Raw genomic sequence first — 18,789 nt, forward strand, 5'->3', positions numbered from 1 at the left:
TGCCATATTTTTCTGTAAATTGTTGGAATGGAAAGATAAGACACAAGACTTATATATACATTCAACATACTGTACATATGTACTGTATATGTTTATTATAACAATAAATCAACAAGATGGCATTAACACAGTACTTCTCAAATAGTGGGGCGCGCCCCCCTGGGGGGGCGCAGAGCGATGCCGGGGGGGGCGCATGTGACCTCGGGGAACATGCTTTTTTTTTTTTTTTTTGCCGTACTGGAATAAAGTGTACTTGCACAACCACTCACTGTGTGGCAGTGGCGCTCTCAGTTTCAGAGTGGGCGCAGTATTTTTGAATTAAAGAAGAGCACTCAGCACACAGAAAACAGATATGAGGAGCAATGCGCCGCCGCCGTTTTCGAAAGCCATTTTCCGACCGGACTCACTCACGCAGCGACCCACTGTCTTGTCCGGTTCTCACTTCACCGCCCGAGAAGTGCCATTTTCGGCTTGGGATCGTCACGACGACCGCCCTCACCTACGGTTCTACCTCTGCCGCCGAGAATGCGCTTTTTTCGTGCCGTTTGCCTTTTAGCTTTGACTTTTAATACAGTGGGTGTTGAGGAAAGACCACTGTTTACTGTGTCTAAAAATAATTATAGCGGACAGCCAGAAGCCATATCAATTAAGACGCCACTTAAAGACATTACACCCCAATCTCATTGATAACCCGCTTGTTTTTCAGCGAAAACGTGCCGAAAATTTTCCAACAATCGTCCTGCTTTGTCAGTGTTATATCATTAAACCAGTGAGCATTGTTAGCATGCTCACTGCAAAATAACTCCAAACCAAAAGGAAGTAAATACTGTGAGCAGCAAAAATAAAAACTCTCCTTCTGTCCAAGGACACTCTTTATTTCTTTTATTCAGTTATGTTTTTTCGGTCAAATTTTTTGGCATATTGTCCTCATGAGTGAATGTTTCTAATCAATTTTAATTTGTTATTACTTACTGATTTTATTACATTTTATTTTTCTGTATCAAATGGTCAGAAATGTACCTTGAGTGTTTTTAACAGTTTGGATTTTTTTTTTTTTAATTAAGGCAAATTAATGCGCCTCAAGTCTTCTCTGTTACAGACAAAACAATGTTAATAAAGTTATACTTTATTATAAGTTGATCTATGTTACTTTTTTTCTTTATTAGAAAAAAAAGGACGCAATGTTAGGCAGATGCGTATTTATAATAGTAATTTTATAGACAAATGATACTATTTATAGTGGCGGCAGAGAGTTTGGGGGGGGGGCGAAACATTTACGTCTTCCTTGGGGGGGCGTAACAGAAAATAATTGAGAAGCACTGCATTAACATTATTAACATTCTGCTAAAGTGATCCATGGATAGAAAGACTTGAAGTTCTTAAAAGATAAATGTTAGTACAAGTTATAGAAATGTTATATTAAAACCCCTCTTAATGTTTTCGTTTGAATAAAATTCATAAAATTTTCAAACAAAAAATAAACTAATAGTTCGCCATTGTTGATGTCAATAATTACACAATGCTCATGGTGCTGACACCCATAAAATCAGTCGCACCCAAGCGCCAGCAGGGGGCGACAAAACGCCAAAAAACACAAGTAACAAATGGACATGACACTGTGCTGTCATTTTAATCTGTTTGAGCGGGGCATGTGCGTTAAATGCGTCAAATATTCTAACGTGATTAATTAAGAAAATTAATTACCGCCCGTTAATGTGATAATTTTGATAGCCCTTATTTTTATTTTTTAACATGTTTTTTGTTTTGTTTTTTTACACTGATCATGTTTAAATATCTATAAATGTTTTAATTTTAAATTTTAATTGTTGTTTTTGAATGGTTTTTATCCCAAAAAGGTAATTTATTAGAGTGATTACAAAATTTTATATTTTATTTCTTAACCATAATGATCTTTCCAGACAACTTTTCAATACATTAAATGTAAAATATAATCTGATAAACAATAATATTGAAAAGAACAATTAATTTTGCTAACAAGGATAGTAAATACCTTTGAAATTGTTAAAAATAAACATTTTTAATCATTTACATGCCTCTTTAAGTATCCAGTTTTTATTTGTTTTAGTATTCTGGTTAAAGTTTTGTTGTTGTTGTTGTGTTGCTGATTTATTTCCAGTGATGCTTTATTCGTTTTATCCTTCTGAGATGCATATTAAGTAATTTAGTGTGAGAAGTAATCAGTATTAGTGCTGCAACAATTAATCGATTAACTCGAGTAACTCGATGAGAATAAAGCTTCAAATCAAATTTTGCTGCTTCGACGATTCGTTTAATTCGAGTGGCGATGTGTTTGTTTTGAAAGTGCTTGCATTTAGTTTTATTGATTTAGCCACATACACTGCCCTTTGGTGGCAACAGTGAATATGACATAACTCATTTAACATTGATGAATCCAGCTGCTCCCTGTTAAGAGCAACATTAGGTATGTTTTTTTGTTTGAGCAAATATGTTTTTTAATGCATTCGTAATTTAGTCTTAGGTATATTTAGCAGGTATTTTTTTTGTGGGAATATGCGTTTGAGCAATTTGTTAAGAGCATTGTTCTTTAGTTCTTCCTTATTTAACTTACTGTGTGGAAGTCTGGGGAAATAATTACAAAACCTAATCGCAATCTCTAACTATTACTACTAATACGTCTTATTAATAAGAAAGGTTATGTGGACCATACTCATTCCCTTTTTTGGGGTTCAAAGATTTTTAAAATTTGCTGATTTGGTGCATTACCAAACTGTACAAATTATGTTCAAGGCAAAAAATAATAAATTGGCGAGTAATATTTAACAATTGTTTAATTTAGAAGTGCATTATAATCTAAGAAGGACATTTCATTTCAAAAGGATTAGGAACAGAACTACAATGTGAGGTTTCAGAATATCATTTTGTGGAGTAAGGATGTGGAATGCTCTGAATGTAGAGTTAAAAGGATGTCAAAGTATTTATCAATTTAAGAGTGTTTAAACAGTCAATAATTCATTGGTACATGTGTGAACCGGTGCAATGATGGTTTGTGAAGTTTTTATTTATTTTATGGATTTATTTTGTGATATTGATATGCATGTACAGCATGTATAGTTTTGAATTATATGGAGGTGCGTCTTATGCATAAAATTCATTGAATTTTGAATGTGTAGAGGTGGGGACCTTCTAAGCTATGCTTCTTCTCACTCCTTTTCAGATGTTTTGTTATTAATTCCATTACTAAATTTTGTGTGGATTATTTTGTTTTAACACCTGAAATCCAATCAATCAAATCAAAAATCATTGTTGAATTAAAAAAAAAAAAAAAAAAAAAAAAAAAAAGTTAGCATTTTAGAGCATTTAAGCTAGCAGACTTTGGCTATGCAAGTTAGCCAATTGCTCTTTTGTTGTAATTAGATCCTCATGTATTTATTAGAGGTGGGAATCTTTGGACACCTAACGATTCAATTACGATTCAGAGGCAACGGTTTGATTATAAATCGATTATTGATGACACCCACAACCCCCCAATGCTATTTGCTGCTTTCAATGACAAGTTCGCTACAACAGAGCCTTCAAGAGAAGTGCCCTGCTTTAAGATGGTGGCTGTTTACTAACGACGGCAAGTCTGTCATTTCGCATCTAATTCTATATACATATGATATCTATTACCTACTGTAGCATGATGTGGACGTAGTTTCTAGTGGCTGACGACAGCAGTCAGGTATTTTATTTATTTATTTTTTAATCTAGCGGCATGAGTTGAGCCAGAGCTGTGAGTTGAGCATTGTCATTACTCGGGTAATGACAAGCATGATGTTTACTCTCGGGACGCAATGAGGAACGGACCGCATTGCGCCGCGACTGCGCTGACTGAGTTTTAGTTCCGCTTTACTTGACATATTTCAATAAACGGAATTTGGATTAGGGTTGTTCCGATCATGTTTTTTTGCTCCCGATCCGATCCCGATCGTTTCAGTATGAGTACCTGCCGATCCTGATATTTCCCGATCCCCGATCTTTTTTTTGCTCCTGATTCAATTCCAATCATTCCCGATAAATTTTCCCGATCATATACATTTTGGCAATGGATTAAGAAAAAAATGAATAAAACTCAGATGAATATATACATTCAACATACAGTACATAAGTACTGTATTTGTTTATTATGACAATAAATCCTCAAGATGGCATTTACATTATTAACATTCTTTCTGTGAGAGGGATCCACGGATAGAAAGACTTGTAATTCTTAAAGGACAAATGTGACTTTGTATATTGGGACTAAATATTGCCATCTCGTGTATTTGTTGAGCTTTCAGTAAATGATACTGTAGCCATGCCCAAATGCATGATGGGAAGTGGAACCATGACTGTGCGTAGTGGTACCAATTGATATATCTTCTCTGCGTTGGGAAATAACATAGGGGGTTAAGAAAAAGATCAATAATACCTTGCTCCCCCACATTGCGTCCCACGATAGCTCCAATCGTAGGGAGAGGGATTGTAAGGCTTTAGCCAATTAAAAAAAGGCTCCAAAGGCTTCCAAAATTCACTCTACTCATTTTACGCTTCCTTTTAGCTCTCTATATAGGTAAAACGGCACCATTACAGATTGAGCGCGACAATGCGTGAGTGGGTCGTGCAGCGCATGCATTAATTGCGTTAAATATTTTAACGTGATACAATTTTTAAAAAATTAATTACCGCCATTATCGGGATAAATTTGATAACCCTACCTTAAGCCAAAACTAAAGACTCTGGATGAGTGTAACATATGATGTCTGTAACGTTAAATACAATTAGAAAACGATTTATTTAAAAAATATATATATCAAAAAAAGGCATGTCCAATATTTTTTTGCAGATTCCGATACTTTGAAAATGACGTGATCGGACCCTTTCGATTGGGATGCCGATCAGGATGCCGATCGATCGGGACATCTCTAATTTGGATGTTTGTGAATCGTTCTCGAATCTTGCACGGCCGAATCGCAAATAATCTAAGAATCGGAAATTTCGCACACCTCTGGTATTTATATTTTTATACCGTTTGAGGCTAAACATAGGTATTATATTTTTAAATGAAAAAATAATTGGTAGCTACAGCCCTAATCAGTATTTTATTTCACCAAAAAATCTATTTGATTACCTTGTTTTTTTTTTGTTTGTTTGTTTTTTTTTAAAGGAAAAAAAAAACACCATGAGAAAACCAATTGTACTATTGTTTAAGGTAGAAAAAATGTAGGAAACTATTTTGTAGTTGTCTGCTGTGGCAAATGAGAGCATGGCAATTCCTTGCGTCTTAGGTTGCGCTGACTTAAAGTGGCTTAGCTCCTGAGTTATTTCAGGCGCAATTCCCCCTAAAATGTACCTGGATCGCCTTCGCTTAGTCGCTAATTCCCTCACCTGAGAGGATGTCTGGGTTACCGGGTTACCTCTTGTGGATCAGCACAAGACAACAAGAAGGATGGACGGGTAATTCCATCCCCTTTGCTTGTGATTACCGACAACTACTAAGGGTCAGATTAGTTCTAGGCCGGGTCAAGGCATAAGTCCTGTAGAGTTCCCAGGGTGATCGGCGGGTCAAGACAAGCCGTGGACGGGTCACGGCCTTTGCGTTAGTGTTCATTGACAGCATGTGGCTTCTTGCACTCAATCCCTTTTGCTTGTACAATAGTACTGCGTTGAATTACATATGACTCTACTAACTTTTCAACATATGAGCCATCGCTTGTTCAATTTCTTTAAAGTTGTGTTACGAGCAAAAAATGTAAGTGACAAGTGAGCTTTGGATAAGGGTCTGTACAGGGGCGCTGGAAGTCACTCACAGCAGGGGGTGCTGTGGATCATTTTTAGTTTTTCCTGTCCAAAAAGCTGTTTCCGTCCAAGTTTGTCATGCTTGCGCGTTTTCTCCGTACAAGGCATGCACAATGGCAGCACACACGCATGCCGGATAGTTTACCTACTACAGTACTACTAGGTTACTACAGAGACAGCGTTCTATCTCACCTACAGTGTGTACTGGAGTTTTTGTATTCTATACTAGTTTCGGTGAGAAGGTGAATAGTTTTTTTTTTTTTTGTTCATGAACTTTATTTCCACACAAACGCACATCAAGGTACCATTGAGATTAGCAAGGAGAGGTATGAGAGTCATATTTTCAGTGTCCCAGAGTTCGCGAACTTGGAAAAAACAGAGCATTTATCAAGGTTTCGTCAGCCATGATTAATATACCCGTCTGCCGAAACAGCCTGATAGCACAGATATAAGTACGCCTTTTCCTCTGCTATTGGATGTGTTGTTAACGTTAACACGGTGGGGCTCTGAAAATACAACATGGCTCTATTTTGGGCCCCGCCTCTCGGCGCAAATTCATTCAAACTGGCCTTTCCTTCCAAAACGGCCGTCAACTGCTCACTTTCGCCGAAAAGTCCAATCCAAAATACTGTAATGCCCCGGATGTGGGGTAACAAGGAGAAGCTTCGGTATTGGCTTACCCACTTTATTGTGGCATCAATATTAAAGAAAAACAATAACAAATTAACAGTGGGCTACCGTGACATGCGACTGCTATCTCTCGCTATCTCGCCCGCTCTCCCATTCTTCCTACTCGCTTCCCCCTACGTCACAGCTCCACAGCCGCGCTTAGTTAAGGACTTTTCAATACAAAATGGATAGGTTGCCACTGAAACCTTCACACTAGGCTGCCGCTAGTTTGAAACGGCCTTTAAAAAAAAGAAAAGCATCTCATTTGCAAGGCGTGGCGGCTTTCATTTTGGTGTGGCGGTGCGCCACAATCTTTTTTTATGTAGGGGAAACACTGCCTTTGGACTATTTGGGTAGTTATTTTGAGATTTAGGGGTACGTAAACGGTTAATTCTGACATACGTGGATATTCGGGTTATGTCGCCAGCGTAGGAACGGAACTTGTTCGTAACCCAGGGAATACCTGTATAAAGAAAATCCACATTTTTTGCCGCGACATGCGACCGCTATCTCTCGCTATCTCGCCCGTTCTCCCATTCTTCTTACTCGCTTCCCCCTACGTCACAGCTCCACAGTCCAATGGTCTCTTAAAGGGGCCGTGCATAGTTACGGACTTTTCAATACAAAATGAATAGGTTCCGCTGAACCCTTCACGTTAGGCTGCCACTAGTTTGAAACGGCCTTTAAAAAAAATAAAAGCATGTCATTTTCAAAGCGTGACGTTTTTCATTTTGGTGTAGAGGTGCGCCACAATCTTTTTTTGTAGGGGAAACCCTGCTTTTGGACTATTTGGTAGTTATTTTGAGATATAGAGATACGTAAACAGTTCATTCTGACATACGTGGATATTTGGGTTATGTCGCCAGCGTAGGAACGGAACTTGTTCGTAACCCAGGGACTACCTGTATGAAGAAAATCCTTGCCGCGACATGCGAACACTACCTCTCGCTATCTCGCCCGTCCTCCCATTCTTCCTACTCGCTTCCCCCTACGTCACAGCTCCACAGTCGCGCTTAGTTACGGACTTTTCAATACAAAATGAATGGGTTGCCGCTGAACCCTTCACACTAGGCTGCAGCTAGTTTGAAACAGCCTTTAAAAAAAACCCCATCTCATTTGCAAGGCGTGGCAGCTTTCATTTTGGTGTGGCGGTGTGCCACAATCTTTTATTTGTTGGGGAAACCCTGCTTTTGGACTATTTGGGTAGTTATTTTGAGATTTTGGGGTACATAAACGGTTAATTCTGACATACGTGGATATTCAGGTTATGTCGGCAGCGTAGGAACAGAACATGTTTGTAACCCAGGGACTACCTGTATAAAGAGAATCCACATTTATTGCCGCGACATGCGACCACTGTCTCTCGCTTCTCTGCCCGTTCTCCCATTCTTCTTACTCGCTTCCCCCTACGTCACAGCTCCACAGTGCAATGGTCTCTTAAAGGGGCCGTGCTTAGTTACGGACTTTTCAAGACAAAATGAATAGGTTGCCGCTGAACCCTTCACATAAGGCTGCCGCTAGTTTGAAACGACCTTTAAAAACAAACAAAAAATAAATAAACAACTTATTTGCAAGGTGTGGTGGCTTTCATTTTGGAGTGGCGTTGCGCCCCAATCTTTTATATGTAGGGAAAACCCTACTTTTGGACTATTTGGGTAGTTATTTTGAGATTTAGAGATACGTAAACGGTTAATTCTGACATACGTGGATATTCGGGTTATGTCGCCAGCGTAGGAACAGAACTTGGGACTACCTGTATAAAGAAAATCCACATTTTTTTTTTAAACAAGCACATTGTTTTTATTTTCATTTATTTATTTTTCAATTATTATTGTGACCGTAAATTAAGACAGACTAGAACTTTTAGGCTAACAAACTGTTATTTGAACTCTCAATGACTTTGGCTGTGTTATAGTCATTTCTCAATTAACTTTATACTTTTTTTTTCTGCGCGCAACCTCATTAATTCACACATATGCTTTTCAAGCTATAACTCGACAGGTTAGTGCCTGCCAATGATTACTTACCACATTAAGTTGACACACACACGCACACTAAAGCACACTACCCCAATCTCGTAATTGAAGGTGAGAAATAATTTCATTATCCGCAGGAAAGAGTAATCTGCTCTCGACTCCTGATCCCTTCATTTCCTGCAGAGCACCTCTACCTGGGAGGTGAACGCACGCACACGCACACACAATCACGTACACGCACACACTTATGCATAGTTCCTATCACCCTAGGCTATTAATGTTATTGGAGTCTGGGATTAACCATCAAATTCACATATGCTTTACAAAGCTTTATGATTTAATGCCGCTTTCACACACGCAAAGTTTTTGATGGAAGATGTATTCGCCCGATTAAGCGGCATTTAAATGATTGGGGATATAGACAGATGTGGCATATTGTTATCATTGTCACGTTGTTATACCTTGGTTAAATCATAGTGTACGTTTCTTTACCACCCTCTGCTGTTCATGCACTGGTCGTCCTTTGGGAGTCATGGTGACACATTTGGGGAGGGGCAGCCCCTTCAACGCAGGGATCAGAGGGCACTGTCAGTTTCATGGTCCGCGGAGCTACTAACAGGAGGCGGGGAAGGCGGGTGGGAGGAATCAGGACAATAGCTAACATGCACTTATTGTAAAAGATGAACTGTGAAGTGTCCACATCGGGGGCAACACAAGCTGTTTGACCTTTACAAATTGAGCAGAGCAACAATGATTGTATGAAATGTGTCTGTCAATGACCCAATGTAATATAAGACATAAAATTGTTGTTTATAATAATAAAACTAAAGTGCAATTTGACAAAATCCTCAACAGTGCTCAGCGGGTACCTGATGTTGTAACGGCAGCTATATTTTGACAAAAAATAGTAACCGTTAAAGGGTGTTTTTGTTTTGATTAATTATCTGTTGAATTTAGAGCTGCAGCTATCGATTATTTTAATAGTCGATTAATCGATGAACTAGTTAGTTCGAAAAATCGAGTAATCAGATAAGGAACACAGAAAATTTAAATAGCTGAGCTGAGCCTCAAACGGTATTAAAAAAAAAAAAAAAAAATCATAATAAACTAGAAACTGCAATTTCGGGAGAAATTACACCTGGGTCTTTCCTCAGTGGAGATACAGATCTTAGCCCCACTCAGGTGTAGCAATAGAATGGACAATAATGCCAGTCAATGGAATTAAACAAAGTAAATAAACGCCATTAGAAATGATTGGGAGAATTGGACATCCATGTCTGTCAATGGCAGCATCCTCCATAAGCGTCAATGCAATCAGGGACATTTGGGGTACACATCCTATTGATATCTGGTCATTTCCTGTTGATTTTGGGGGGGGGGGGAATTCCCATTGAAAATGAATGGGAAAAAATTTGGACGTCCATGGACGTCAATGGTATCCTCTTACATAGGCGTCAATGGAATCTAAGTACATTGGCATCAATAAAATGAAAAAACATGATGAAATGCCATTTGAAAGGAATGCAAAGTTTGGACGTCCATGAACGTCAATGGCATCACCCTCCATAAGCGTCAATGCAGTTGGGGACATTTGGGGTAAAGGTCCTATTGATATCTGGTGATTTCCTACTGATTTGGGGACATTTTTTGTTTTTGCCATTGAAAATGAATGGGAAAAATTTGGACGTCCATGGACATCAATGACATCACCCTCCATAAGCATCAATGCTATCGGGGACATTTGGGGTAAAGGTCCTATTGATATCTGGTGATTTCCTACTGATTTGGGGACTTTTTTTTTTTTGCCATTGAAAATGAATGGGGAAAAATTTGGACGTCCATGGATGTCAATGGTAGCACCCCCTATAAGCGTCAATGGAGTTGGCGACGTTTGGGGGACACGTCCTATTGATATCTGGTCATTTTCTGTTGATTTGGGGAAACTTTGTTTTTTCCCCATTGAAAATGAATGGGAAAAAATTTGGATGACATCCATATAGTCAATTGAATCCAAGTACATTGGCATCAACAGATTTGACATTCATGGCCGTCAATGGCATCAATGCAATGTAAATTCCATTGGAAATCCCATTGGAAGTGAATTGGAAATTCTCCCATTAGAAATGAATGGGAGAGTTTTTGGCAAATTACCGAAGAACCGTAAATTTTTGCCAAATTCTGTATACAACTTTTATGCCCCTCACCGTCCCGGAATTTTTCATGCCCAAATTATATAGGACGATTATAGGACAAGTAGCGTTTTGAAACTTTTTTTTTTTTCTGGAAATTTGCCGTTTACGGGCGAGCGGAAAATTTTTCGGGGTCGTTTGAAAAAGACCCTGCGTCGCGCGAAAATTCCAGTCGTGCCGATACTTGAACGATGGCGATCGGTGCTAAGGTTCGGGCTGCGCGCCGAAAAAACGCGGAGAATAAGATGAATTATAATAAGTACAATAAAGTCGCAGAACAGCATTACCTTGGCCTTTCCTTAGGAAAGACCCAGGTAATGAGGTTCTATATACAACAACATAACAATTGGCCAACTTACATAGCAAAAGTTCGCTAGCTCAAATGCAATAAAATGCTAATATTTTTTTACAATGCTCTACAAATGGTTCTGACACATATTACCACAAAAAAATGGCCGAATATGCCGATAAACTTAAATTATGAATGCAAAAAAAACATTAGCTCAAACAAAAACTTGTTGGTCTTAACAGGGTGCAACTGGATTCAGCCACGTAAAATGAGGCAAACTAGAGGGCCGTGTATCCTCCCAAATCAATAAAACTTTATTGCAAACACTCTCAAAACAAACCATTACAACGCCCCTTTAATTAAACGAATACTCGAAGCAATAAAATTTAATTCGAATCTTTTCTTCTAATCGAATACTCGAGTTAATCGATTAATCGTTGCAGCACTAGTTGAATTTTGTTATAATGTATATCCCTCTTATTTTGTTGGGATTAGAATTGACCCGTTTTCAAATTTTCGTATGCAAAAATGTATTTGACATACACATTTGACATACACAAACTTGAAAACGGGTCAATCTTGACACGAAAACAATGTACTTCAAAGTAGTGCTGCAACGATTCATCGATTAATTCGAGTAATTCGATTAGAAAAAAAGCTTTGAATCAAATTTTGCTGTTTCGAGGATTCGTTTAATTAGAGTGGCTTGTAATGGTTTATTTTGAAAGTGTTTGCAATTATTTTTACTGATATGGGTGGATACACTTCGCTCTAGTGGCAACAGTGAATATGACGTAACTCATCTAACATGGCTGGATCCAGCCATTTTTCAACATATATAATTTGTATGAATCGCCGATCTATCGCTGTGCGCTACTATTCTATCACTAAATTCTGTTTCATTTTTAGTCAAATATCTTCCATGTTCCCCTGTTGTCCTCTCTATGACAACGATGCGCTGATTGGCTGAGAGAGCCTGCGTGCGTGGATGCGCTGATTGGCTGAGAGAGCGTGCATGGATGCGCTGATTGGTTGAGAGGGCCTGCATGCTACTAGCTAGCGTACACGGACCGCAGCAGTGTGAAACACGAGTCGCACCCGGCACTTTGCAATCTGTTTGTACATGCCACCAGTAGAAGACCAAATCTAACAGAATAGCATGCTCAAAGTTGACCAAGAGAAGAAAAGTGGACAACAAAAATCGCTGTTTCAATGAGGAATGCAATGACAAATATGCGTCCATTTTACCAACTTCAAGTAACAAATGTATGTGCTTAACATGCTTAAAGACAGTTGCTCTGATAAAAAGTGAAAATGTGAAACGCCTTTATGTTAAAAAGCACAGCTCTTTTGAAGAAAAGTTTCCTCCTAAATCAGAATTGAGAAGGCAAGAAATTAACAGGTTGAAGCAGTAATATCATGAGTCAAGCAAGGTTATTGTTAAATCTATGACACAGCAACAAATTGCAACGGAGTACTCACTCAGAGTGTCGTGGGTGTTGGCCAAACATAAGAAGCCATTCTCTGATGGAGAAATAATAAAAGAGTGTATGACTATAGTGATGACAGCAATGTTCCAAGGGAAATAAAAGGAGGAAATGACAACAAAAATCAAACAAATCTAATTCTCAGATTCATCAACCACAAGATGCACTGAAGTACTGGCTGATGATGTGAGTAAAGAGCTTTGTGACCCCCAAATGCCATTTCGCTAATTGACCAGTGTTTTACAGTTAAAGTTACTGTCAATAATTGTTATGTTTGCACCTTAATGACGGAGCTTGTCATTTATGTTCTGAACAAGTGAACATGTATTGTACTACTTGCACCTGTTTTCTTTTTTGGCCAGCAGTGTTTTACAGTTACAAAATGTACTGTCAATAGTTATTGTTTGCACCTTAATGACAGATCTTGTTTATTATTTAGTGTACATGTGTAAACATTGTACTTGCATGTTTTTTTTTTTTTTTTTGTATTTCTATTTTAAGTAAAAAAAAAATGTAATGTTTTGTTGTTTTTATTTAATCAGAATGTACATTGTATTTTTGCTTGGTCAAAATAACCTTTACCACCTTCGACCTGCCTTGTACTTGACCGACATTAATAAATGTACCCATGCTTGTATGAAAAAAAAATAATTGTGGACTTCAAGATTTGTATTTGAGGACCTAACCTAACCATGTGACGTCACCGCCCTGCGACGTCAACAGCAATGGCGACCTACTAGTTAAACTAATTTTACAAATTGTATAAAAACGAAAACATTAAGAGGGGTTTCAATACCAAATTATTTGAACTCATAAAAACGTTTATCTTTTAAGAACTACGAGCCTTTCCATCTGTGGATCCCTTTCGGATGCTCGTTTACACAGTAAGATGTCCGAAAATTGGCAAAAATGTGAATTGTTGTTTTCTGAGGTAAAAGCAGATTTTTGTTCATGTCCTACTTTGACTTAACAAAAATGTGATGAAGAAATCTGATTATATTTACAACTGAGAAGTTATATGTATGTTATAATTTTAAGACTTTAGACAAGTTTAAGGGGAAACGATTAATTGATTATCAAAATAGTTGTCGATTAATTACTAAATTTATTTGTTGTCGATTAATAGATGAATTGTTGCACCTCGAATATATAAGGTTTTAAGTATTTGAATTCAGCTCATTAAATGTGAGCAAAACAAGTGTTTCACTTTATTCTTACTATCCAACTTTATTCCTCTGAGTCATTGACCTTATTCTATTTGTATTGATACAAACTCCAAGGACGTTTTCTTTATTTGTGCATCAGTTGGTGATGCAGTTGTCTGCGGCGTGCTGCCACACTTTGGCCTCAAGTCAAAAAACGAACAGCAGCATTCAAAATGTCACCGTCTTCAAGCCGTACATGCATATCTTGACACTCTCTAGACTAGATGCATGCTTCCCGTTTGCCTGTCATTGCGTGTGTGAATGTGTGTGCAGTGTCAAGTCTAGCTGTGTGTATGAGTTTTTTTTCCTAATGACAAAAATGAATATTTGGACACTTTATCAATAGGCATTATTAAATCCTGCTTGCTCCAGCTAATCTTGGCAAGCAGCAGCAAGTGCACAAAGGTGACACACACACTACATACACACAGACACACGTGTGCACTGATGTCCGCCCCATGACTTGAAGAGAGAGCGTTTGTAAGCCGCTTACTATATTGACCAGCTCCTTCTCTGGCAGACGCCCTCCCTCACTGCTTTTTGCTCTCCTCTTTTTCTCCTTCTCTCACTTTTTCTAAGCCCCCAACACCCCCGCGTTGCACGTTGTTCTCATTCTACACAACTCCTTCACATACACACTGCCCTACAAACGCGCTGATGCACGTGGCGCCAAAGCCGCAGCATCTTCTACTTCAAAGCCAAAAAGCTGAAGTTTTATTCAAATGGATGTTTGCTTCTTCTACTGCCAAGGTGTCTGTGTGTCTGCGTGCGTATGTGTTTGAGTGAGTGACATGGCGGGGCTGAGCATCCAAGTGTGTGTTACATGCATAGCAGAAGGAGAAGGCCTGACGGGAGGTGATAAGCCAGATAGGCCTGCATGCTGTGATTATCACCCAGTGGACCTTCAGTCTCGCACACACACACACGGACACACAATGAGCGCGAGGGTGTGTTGTTAGGATTTAGGGCAGACTACAGACGGACAGAGGAAAAATACTTGGATGACAAGGCAAGGTGGAAGCCACCAGAGAAGCGGGCTGGTGGAGGAAAAAGTGCCAAATGAGCTTTCTCTGATTGGACGCCATAAATAGCAAATTTATTGGAAGCAATAATAATAAGATGGTTTTACTAAATTTGCTTTGTGTGTGTGTTTGTTCTCAGGTGTGTGGCCGTCAGAGGAGACCATGGCTCATTACTGCCTGCAAAACAGTCACATGTTCACGTGAGTTCCCCAACAAGCTGTAGTATAATTTATTGTTGAATTACAAGTCACAGTAGCCATCTTCCACTTAAAGGGATCCTCGATCTTAAGACATTTACAGTGCCCTCCATAATTATTGGCACCCCTGAAAAAGATGTGTTTTTTACCTTTTAATATATTTTTTTAATTCAAATGATATGGGACCTTAATGTAAAAAAAGAGAAAAATCCAACCTTCAATACAAGTGCATTCATTCAGTGGGGAAAAAATCCCACATAACGAAAAAAAAATATTTGAAATCAAATAATGTGTGTCACAATTATTAGCACCCCTGGTGTTAATACTTTGTACAACCCCCTTTTGCCAACAAAACAAGGTCTGGGGACTGAGATGGCCATGGGAGGAGCTTGATTTTGTGTCTGGTGAACCATTTCTGTGTAGATTTGGCCATATGTTCAGGGTCATTGTCTTGCTGAAAGACCCAGTGACGACCCATCTTCAGCTTTCGGGCAGAGGGCAACAGATTTTGATTTAAAATGTCCTGGTATTTCAAAGCATTCATGATGCCATGCACCCTAACAAGGTTCCCAGGGCCTTTGGAACAGCGGAACAGCCCCACAGCATCACTGACCCACCCCCATACTTCACAGTGGGTATGAGGTGCTTTTCAGCATGTGCGTCTTTCGTGGCACGCCAGACCCACTTAGAGTGTTTGTTGCCAAAAAGCTCAATCTTGGTCTCATCTGACCAAAGCACACGGTCCCAGTTGAAGCTTGGGACCGTGTGTATTTTTGTGTGATGCTGTTTCGCTTCCAAAGGCCCTGGGAACCTTGTTAGGGTGCATGGCATCATGAATGCCTTGAAATACCAGGACATTTTAAATCAAAATCTGTTGCTCTCTGCCCGAAAGATGAAGATGGGTCGTCACTGGGTCTTTCAGCAAGACAATGACCCTAAACATATGGCCAAATCTACACAGAAATGGTTCACCAGACACAAAATCAAGCTCTTTTTCAGGGGTGCCAATAATTATGGAGGGAACTGTAGGCTCTAATAAACCACAATTGTTCTTTTGTACTAAAATACGTTGTTAGAAACACATTAAATGTGAAATTATTGGCAATATTTTATAATTAGGGATGGGAATCGAAATCCGATTCCAATTCCGAACTGGTTCCTAGTGTTTCGAGGCCTCGAGATCACAACGAAAAAGCCTTAACGATCCCTTTAACGATTCCTAAAGACGGGTATTGCGTCGTGACGTGTCTTGTTGTCCAGACGCATCAAACTAGCAGGGCGCCAAGAACCACTCGCTCCAAAGTTTGGCTACACTTCACCAGGAAAGAGGGTGAAAAAGGTTTAGCACGAGCATTGCAGCCGTAAACATAACAATGACAGCACGTAGGTTCAAACGCTCGAAAGTGTGTATTCACTTGACGAGGAAAAATTACAACAAAGCGACTTGCAGTCATTGCAAGGTGGCGATAACTGCATCGGGAGGGAATACGACTGTACTGTCCTCACCGAGACGCTAAGGCTCAGTCCTGGCTATACAGCTAGCTAAACTCCGAAATGACGATGCAGAAGACGTTTGTATAATTTGCTGACTTTATTCAACCATCAATTAAAGAGTGAAACTAAAAATAGAAATGAAACAAATGAATTTCGTCCCCAATAACAAACAGGTTCGCATCAACGTAAATCAGCGATGATTAGCTGCTAATACAATAATAATAAATGGTTAGCATGCATTTGCTAGCATTAGCACATCGTTCAAACCACTGCACAACTGGATTTAAGTGTCCAATCGCGAGTGGAAACACACAATAACAACACAAAAGATGATACATACAGGCGTTGCCTCTAGATAGTTTACAAACTTTAACAAAGAACGTAGGCTCGTAGCAGTGTTTCCCTCTCTCACTAACTCGCTCACTCGCTTGGATGCAGAACTTCTTCTTCCCGTTAGCGCGTTCTTCTTTGCGTGAGGTAGCGCAAGGGCGCCCCCACTTGAGCGTGAAAGCACCATAAAAACTAAAAGGCATGCATTTCAATATAATGGTAAATAATACACTTTAACTGTTAAAGAGTAATATCCCCAAACTACGGCCCGCGGGCCGGACATGGCCCGCCTGCACATTTGGTCCGGCCCCTTTTCATTTTTTTTTTTTCCATTAGTGTTATTTATTTAATTCAATTCAATTCAATTTCATTTGTATAGCCCTGGATAACAACAACGTTGGACGCTGACGTTGACGCTTTGCAGAGGCAATATGATACACAATCAGAAACAGCAAATGAAGCAACAGAGATGAATAAATAAATTCAAGTCCTGGGTTTCCCCCATCCTTAGACCCTCCATGTCGGCAAGGAAAAACTCCAAAAACGCTATTTCCTAGCTTTTTTCTATGAGAACCCATAGAGGGTTATTTGGTTATTATCTATTTAATTGATAGTGTTATTATTATTAAAGATGTCCCGATCGATCGGGTCCGATCACGTCATTTTCAAAGTATCGGAATCGGCAAAAAAATATGGGACATGACTTTTTTTGATATATATGTATTTTTTAATTAAATCGTCTTCTATTTGTATTTAACGTTACAGACAAAATGCCTTACACTTATCCAGAGTCTTTAGTTCTGGCTTAAAGTAGGGCTATCAAATGTATCGCGATAACGGCGGTAATTATTTTTTTAAAAATTAATCACGTTAATATATTTAAAGCAAGCATGCGCTGCACGACATACTCACGCATTGTTGCGTTCAAATTATAATGGCGCCGTTTTACCTATATATAGAGCTAAAAGGTAGCATAAAATGAGTATAGTGAATTTTGGCAGCCTTTGGAGCATTTTTTTAATTGGCTAAAGCCTTACAATCCCTCTCTCAACAATTAGAAATATCGTGGAGAGCAATGTGGGGAAGCAAGTTAGTAGTTGATCTTTTTTTCTTAACACCCTATGTTATTTCCCAACGCAGAGAAGATATATCAATTGGTGCCACTACGCACAGTCATGGTTCCAATTCCCATCATGCATTTGGGCAGAACAGTTAAATGGCTACAGTATAATGTACTGAAAGCTCAACAAATACACTAGATGGCAATATTTAGTCACAATATACAAAGTATAAATATACATTTATCCTTTAAGAATTACAAGTCTTTCTATCCGTGGATCCCTCTCACAGAAAGAATGTTAATAATGTAAATGCCATCTAAAGGATTTATTGTCATAATAAACAAATACATTACATACAGTGCTGCTCGAAAGTTTGTGAACCCCACAGCGATGGTCAGATTTTTTGTAAAAAAAAACTAAAATAACCTTATTAAATGTTAAGTTATACCCAAATCCACAATACTGACATTCCAAATAATGGACTGAAACAAAAGAAATAGTTATATTGTCATTCTTTATTTAACAAAAGTGGTTGATTTAAGAAAAACTCAGATATCATGTGTGCAAAAGTATGTGAACCCCTTCAGTTAATAGGATATTGCGCCTCCTTTTGCAGAGATTACCTCAACCAAACGGTTTCTGTAGTGACTAATCAGCCTCTCACATCTACTTTGGGGGATTTTTGCCCATTCTTCCTTGCAGAACGCAGTCAGTTGAGAGAGGTTTGATGGGCGTCTGGCATGAACTGCTCGCTTCAGGTCCCGCCACAGCATTTCAATGGGATTTAGGTCAGGACTTTGACTGGGCCAGTCCAGAACACGAATCTTCTTCTTTTTCAGCCATTCCTTGGTTGTATTGCTGGAATGCTTTGGATCATTATCATGTTGCATGATCCACCTTCTGCCAAGCTTTAACTTCAAAACAGATGGCGTCAGGTTATGTTCTAGGATTTGACAATATTCCTCAGAATTCATGATTCCCTGGACTATGTGGAGTTGTCCAGGTCCTGAGGATGAAAAGCAAGCCCAGATCTTGACATTCCCACCTCCATGCTTCACTGTTGGGAGAAGG

The 18,789-nt window shown here is 39.0% G+C and overlaps 1 protein-coding gene across 2 annotated transcripts in view; it reads left to right on the forward strand.

The window, feature by feature from the left end:
* Positions 1-18,789, forward strand: part of camkmt (calmodulin-lysine N-methyltransferase) — a 323,839-nt gene that overhangs the window by 194,866 nt on the left and 110,184 nt on the right. For both annotated transcript variants that reach the window (XM_057849062.1, XM_057849061.1), the window contains exon 4: positions 14,776-14,836. In XM_057849062.1, coding sequence (XP_057705045.1) covers positions 14,776-14,836 — 61 coding nt within the window. The remainder of the gene's footprint in view (positions 1-14,775; positions 14,837-18,789) is intronic.

The sequence above is a fragment of the Corythoichthys intestinalis genome, chromosome 10 (assembly GCF_030265065.1).
Source record: "Corythoichthys intestinalis isolate RoL2023-P3 chromosome 10, ASM3026506v1, whole genome shotgun sequence".
NCBI classification, from domain to species: Eukaryota; Metazoa; Chordata; class Actinopteri; order Syngnathiformes; family Syngnathidae; genus Corythoichthys; species Corythoichthys intestinalis.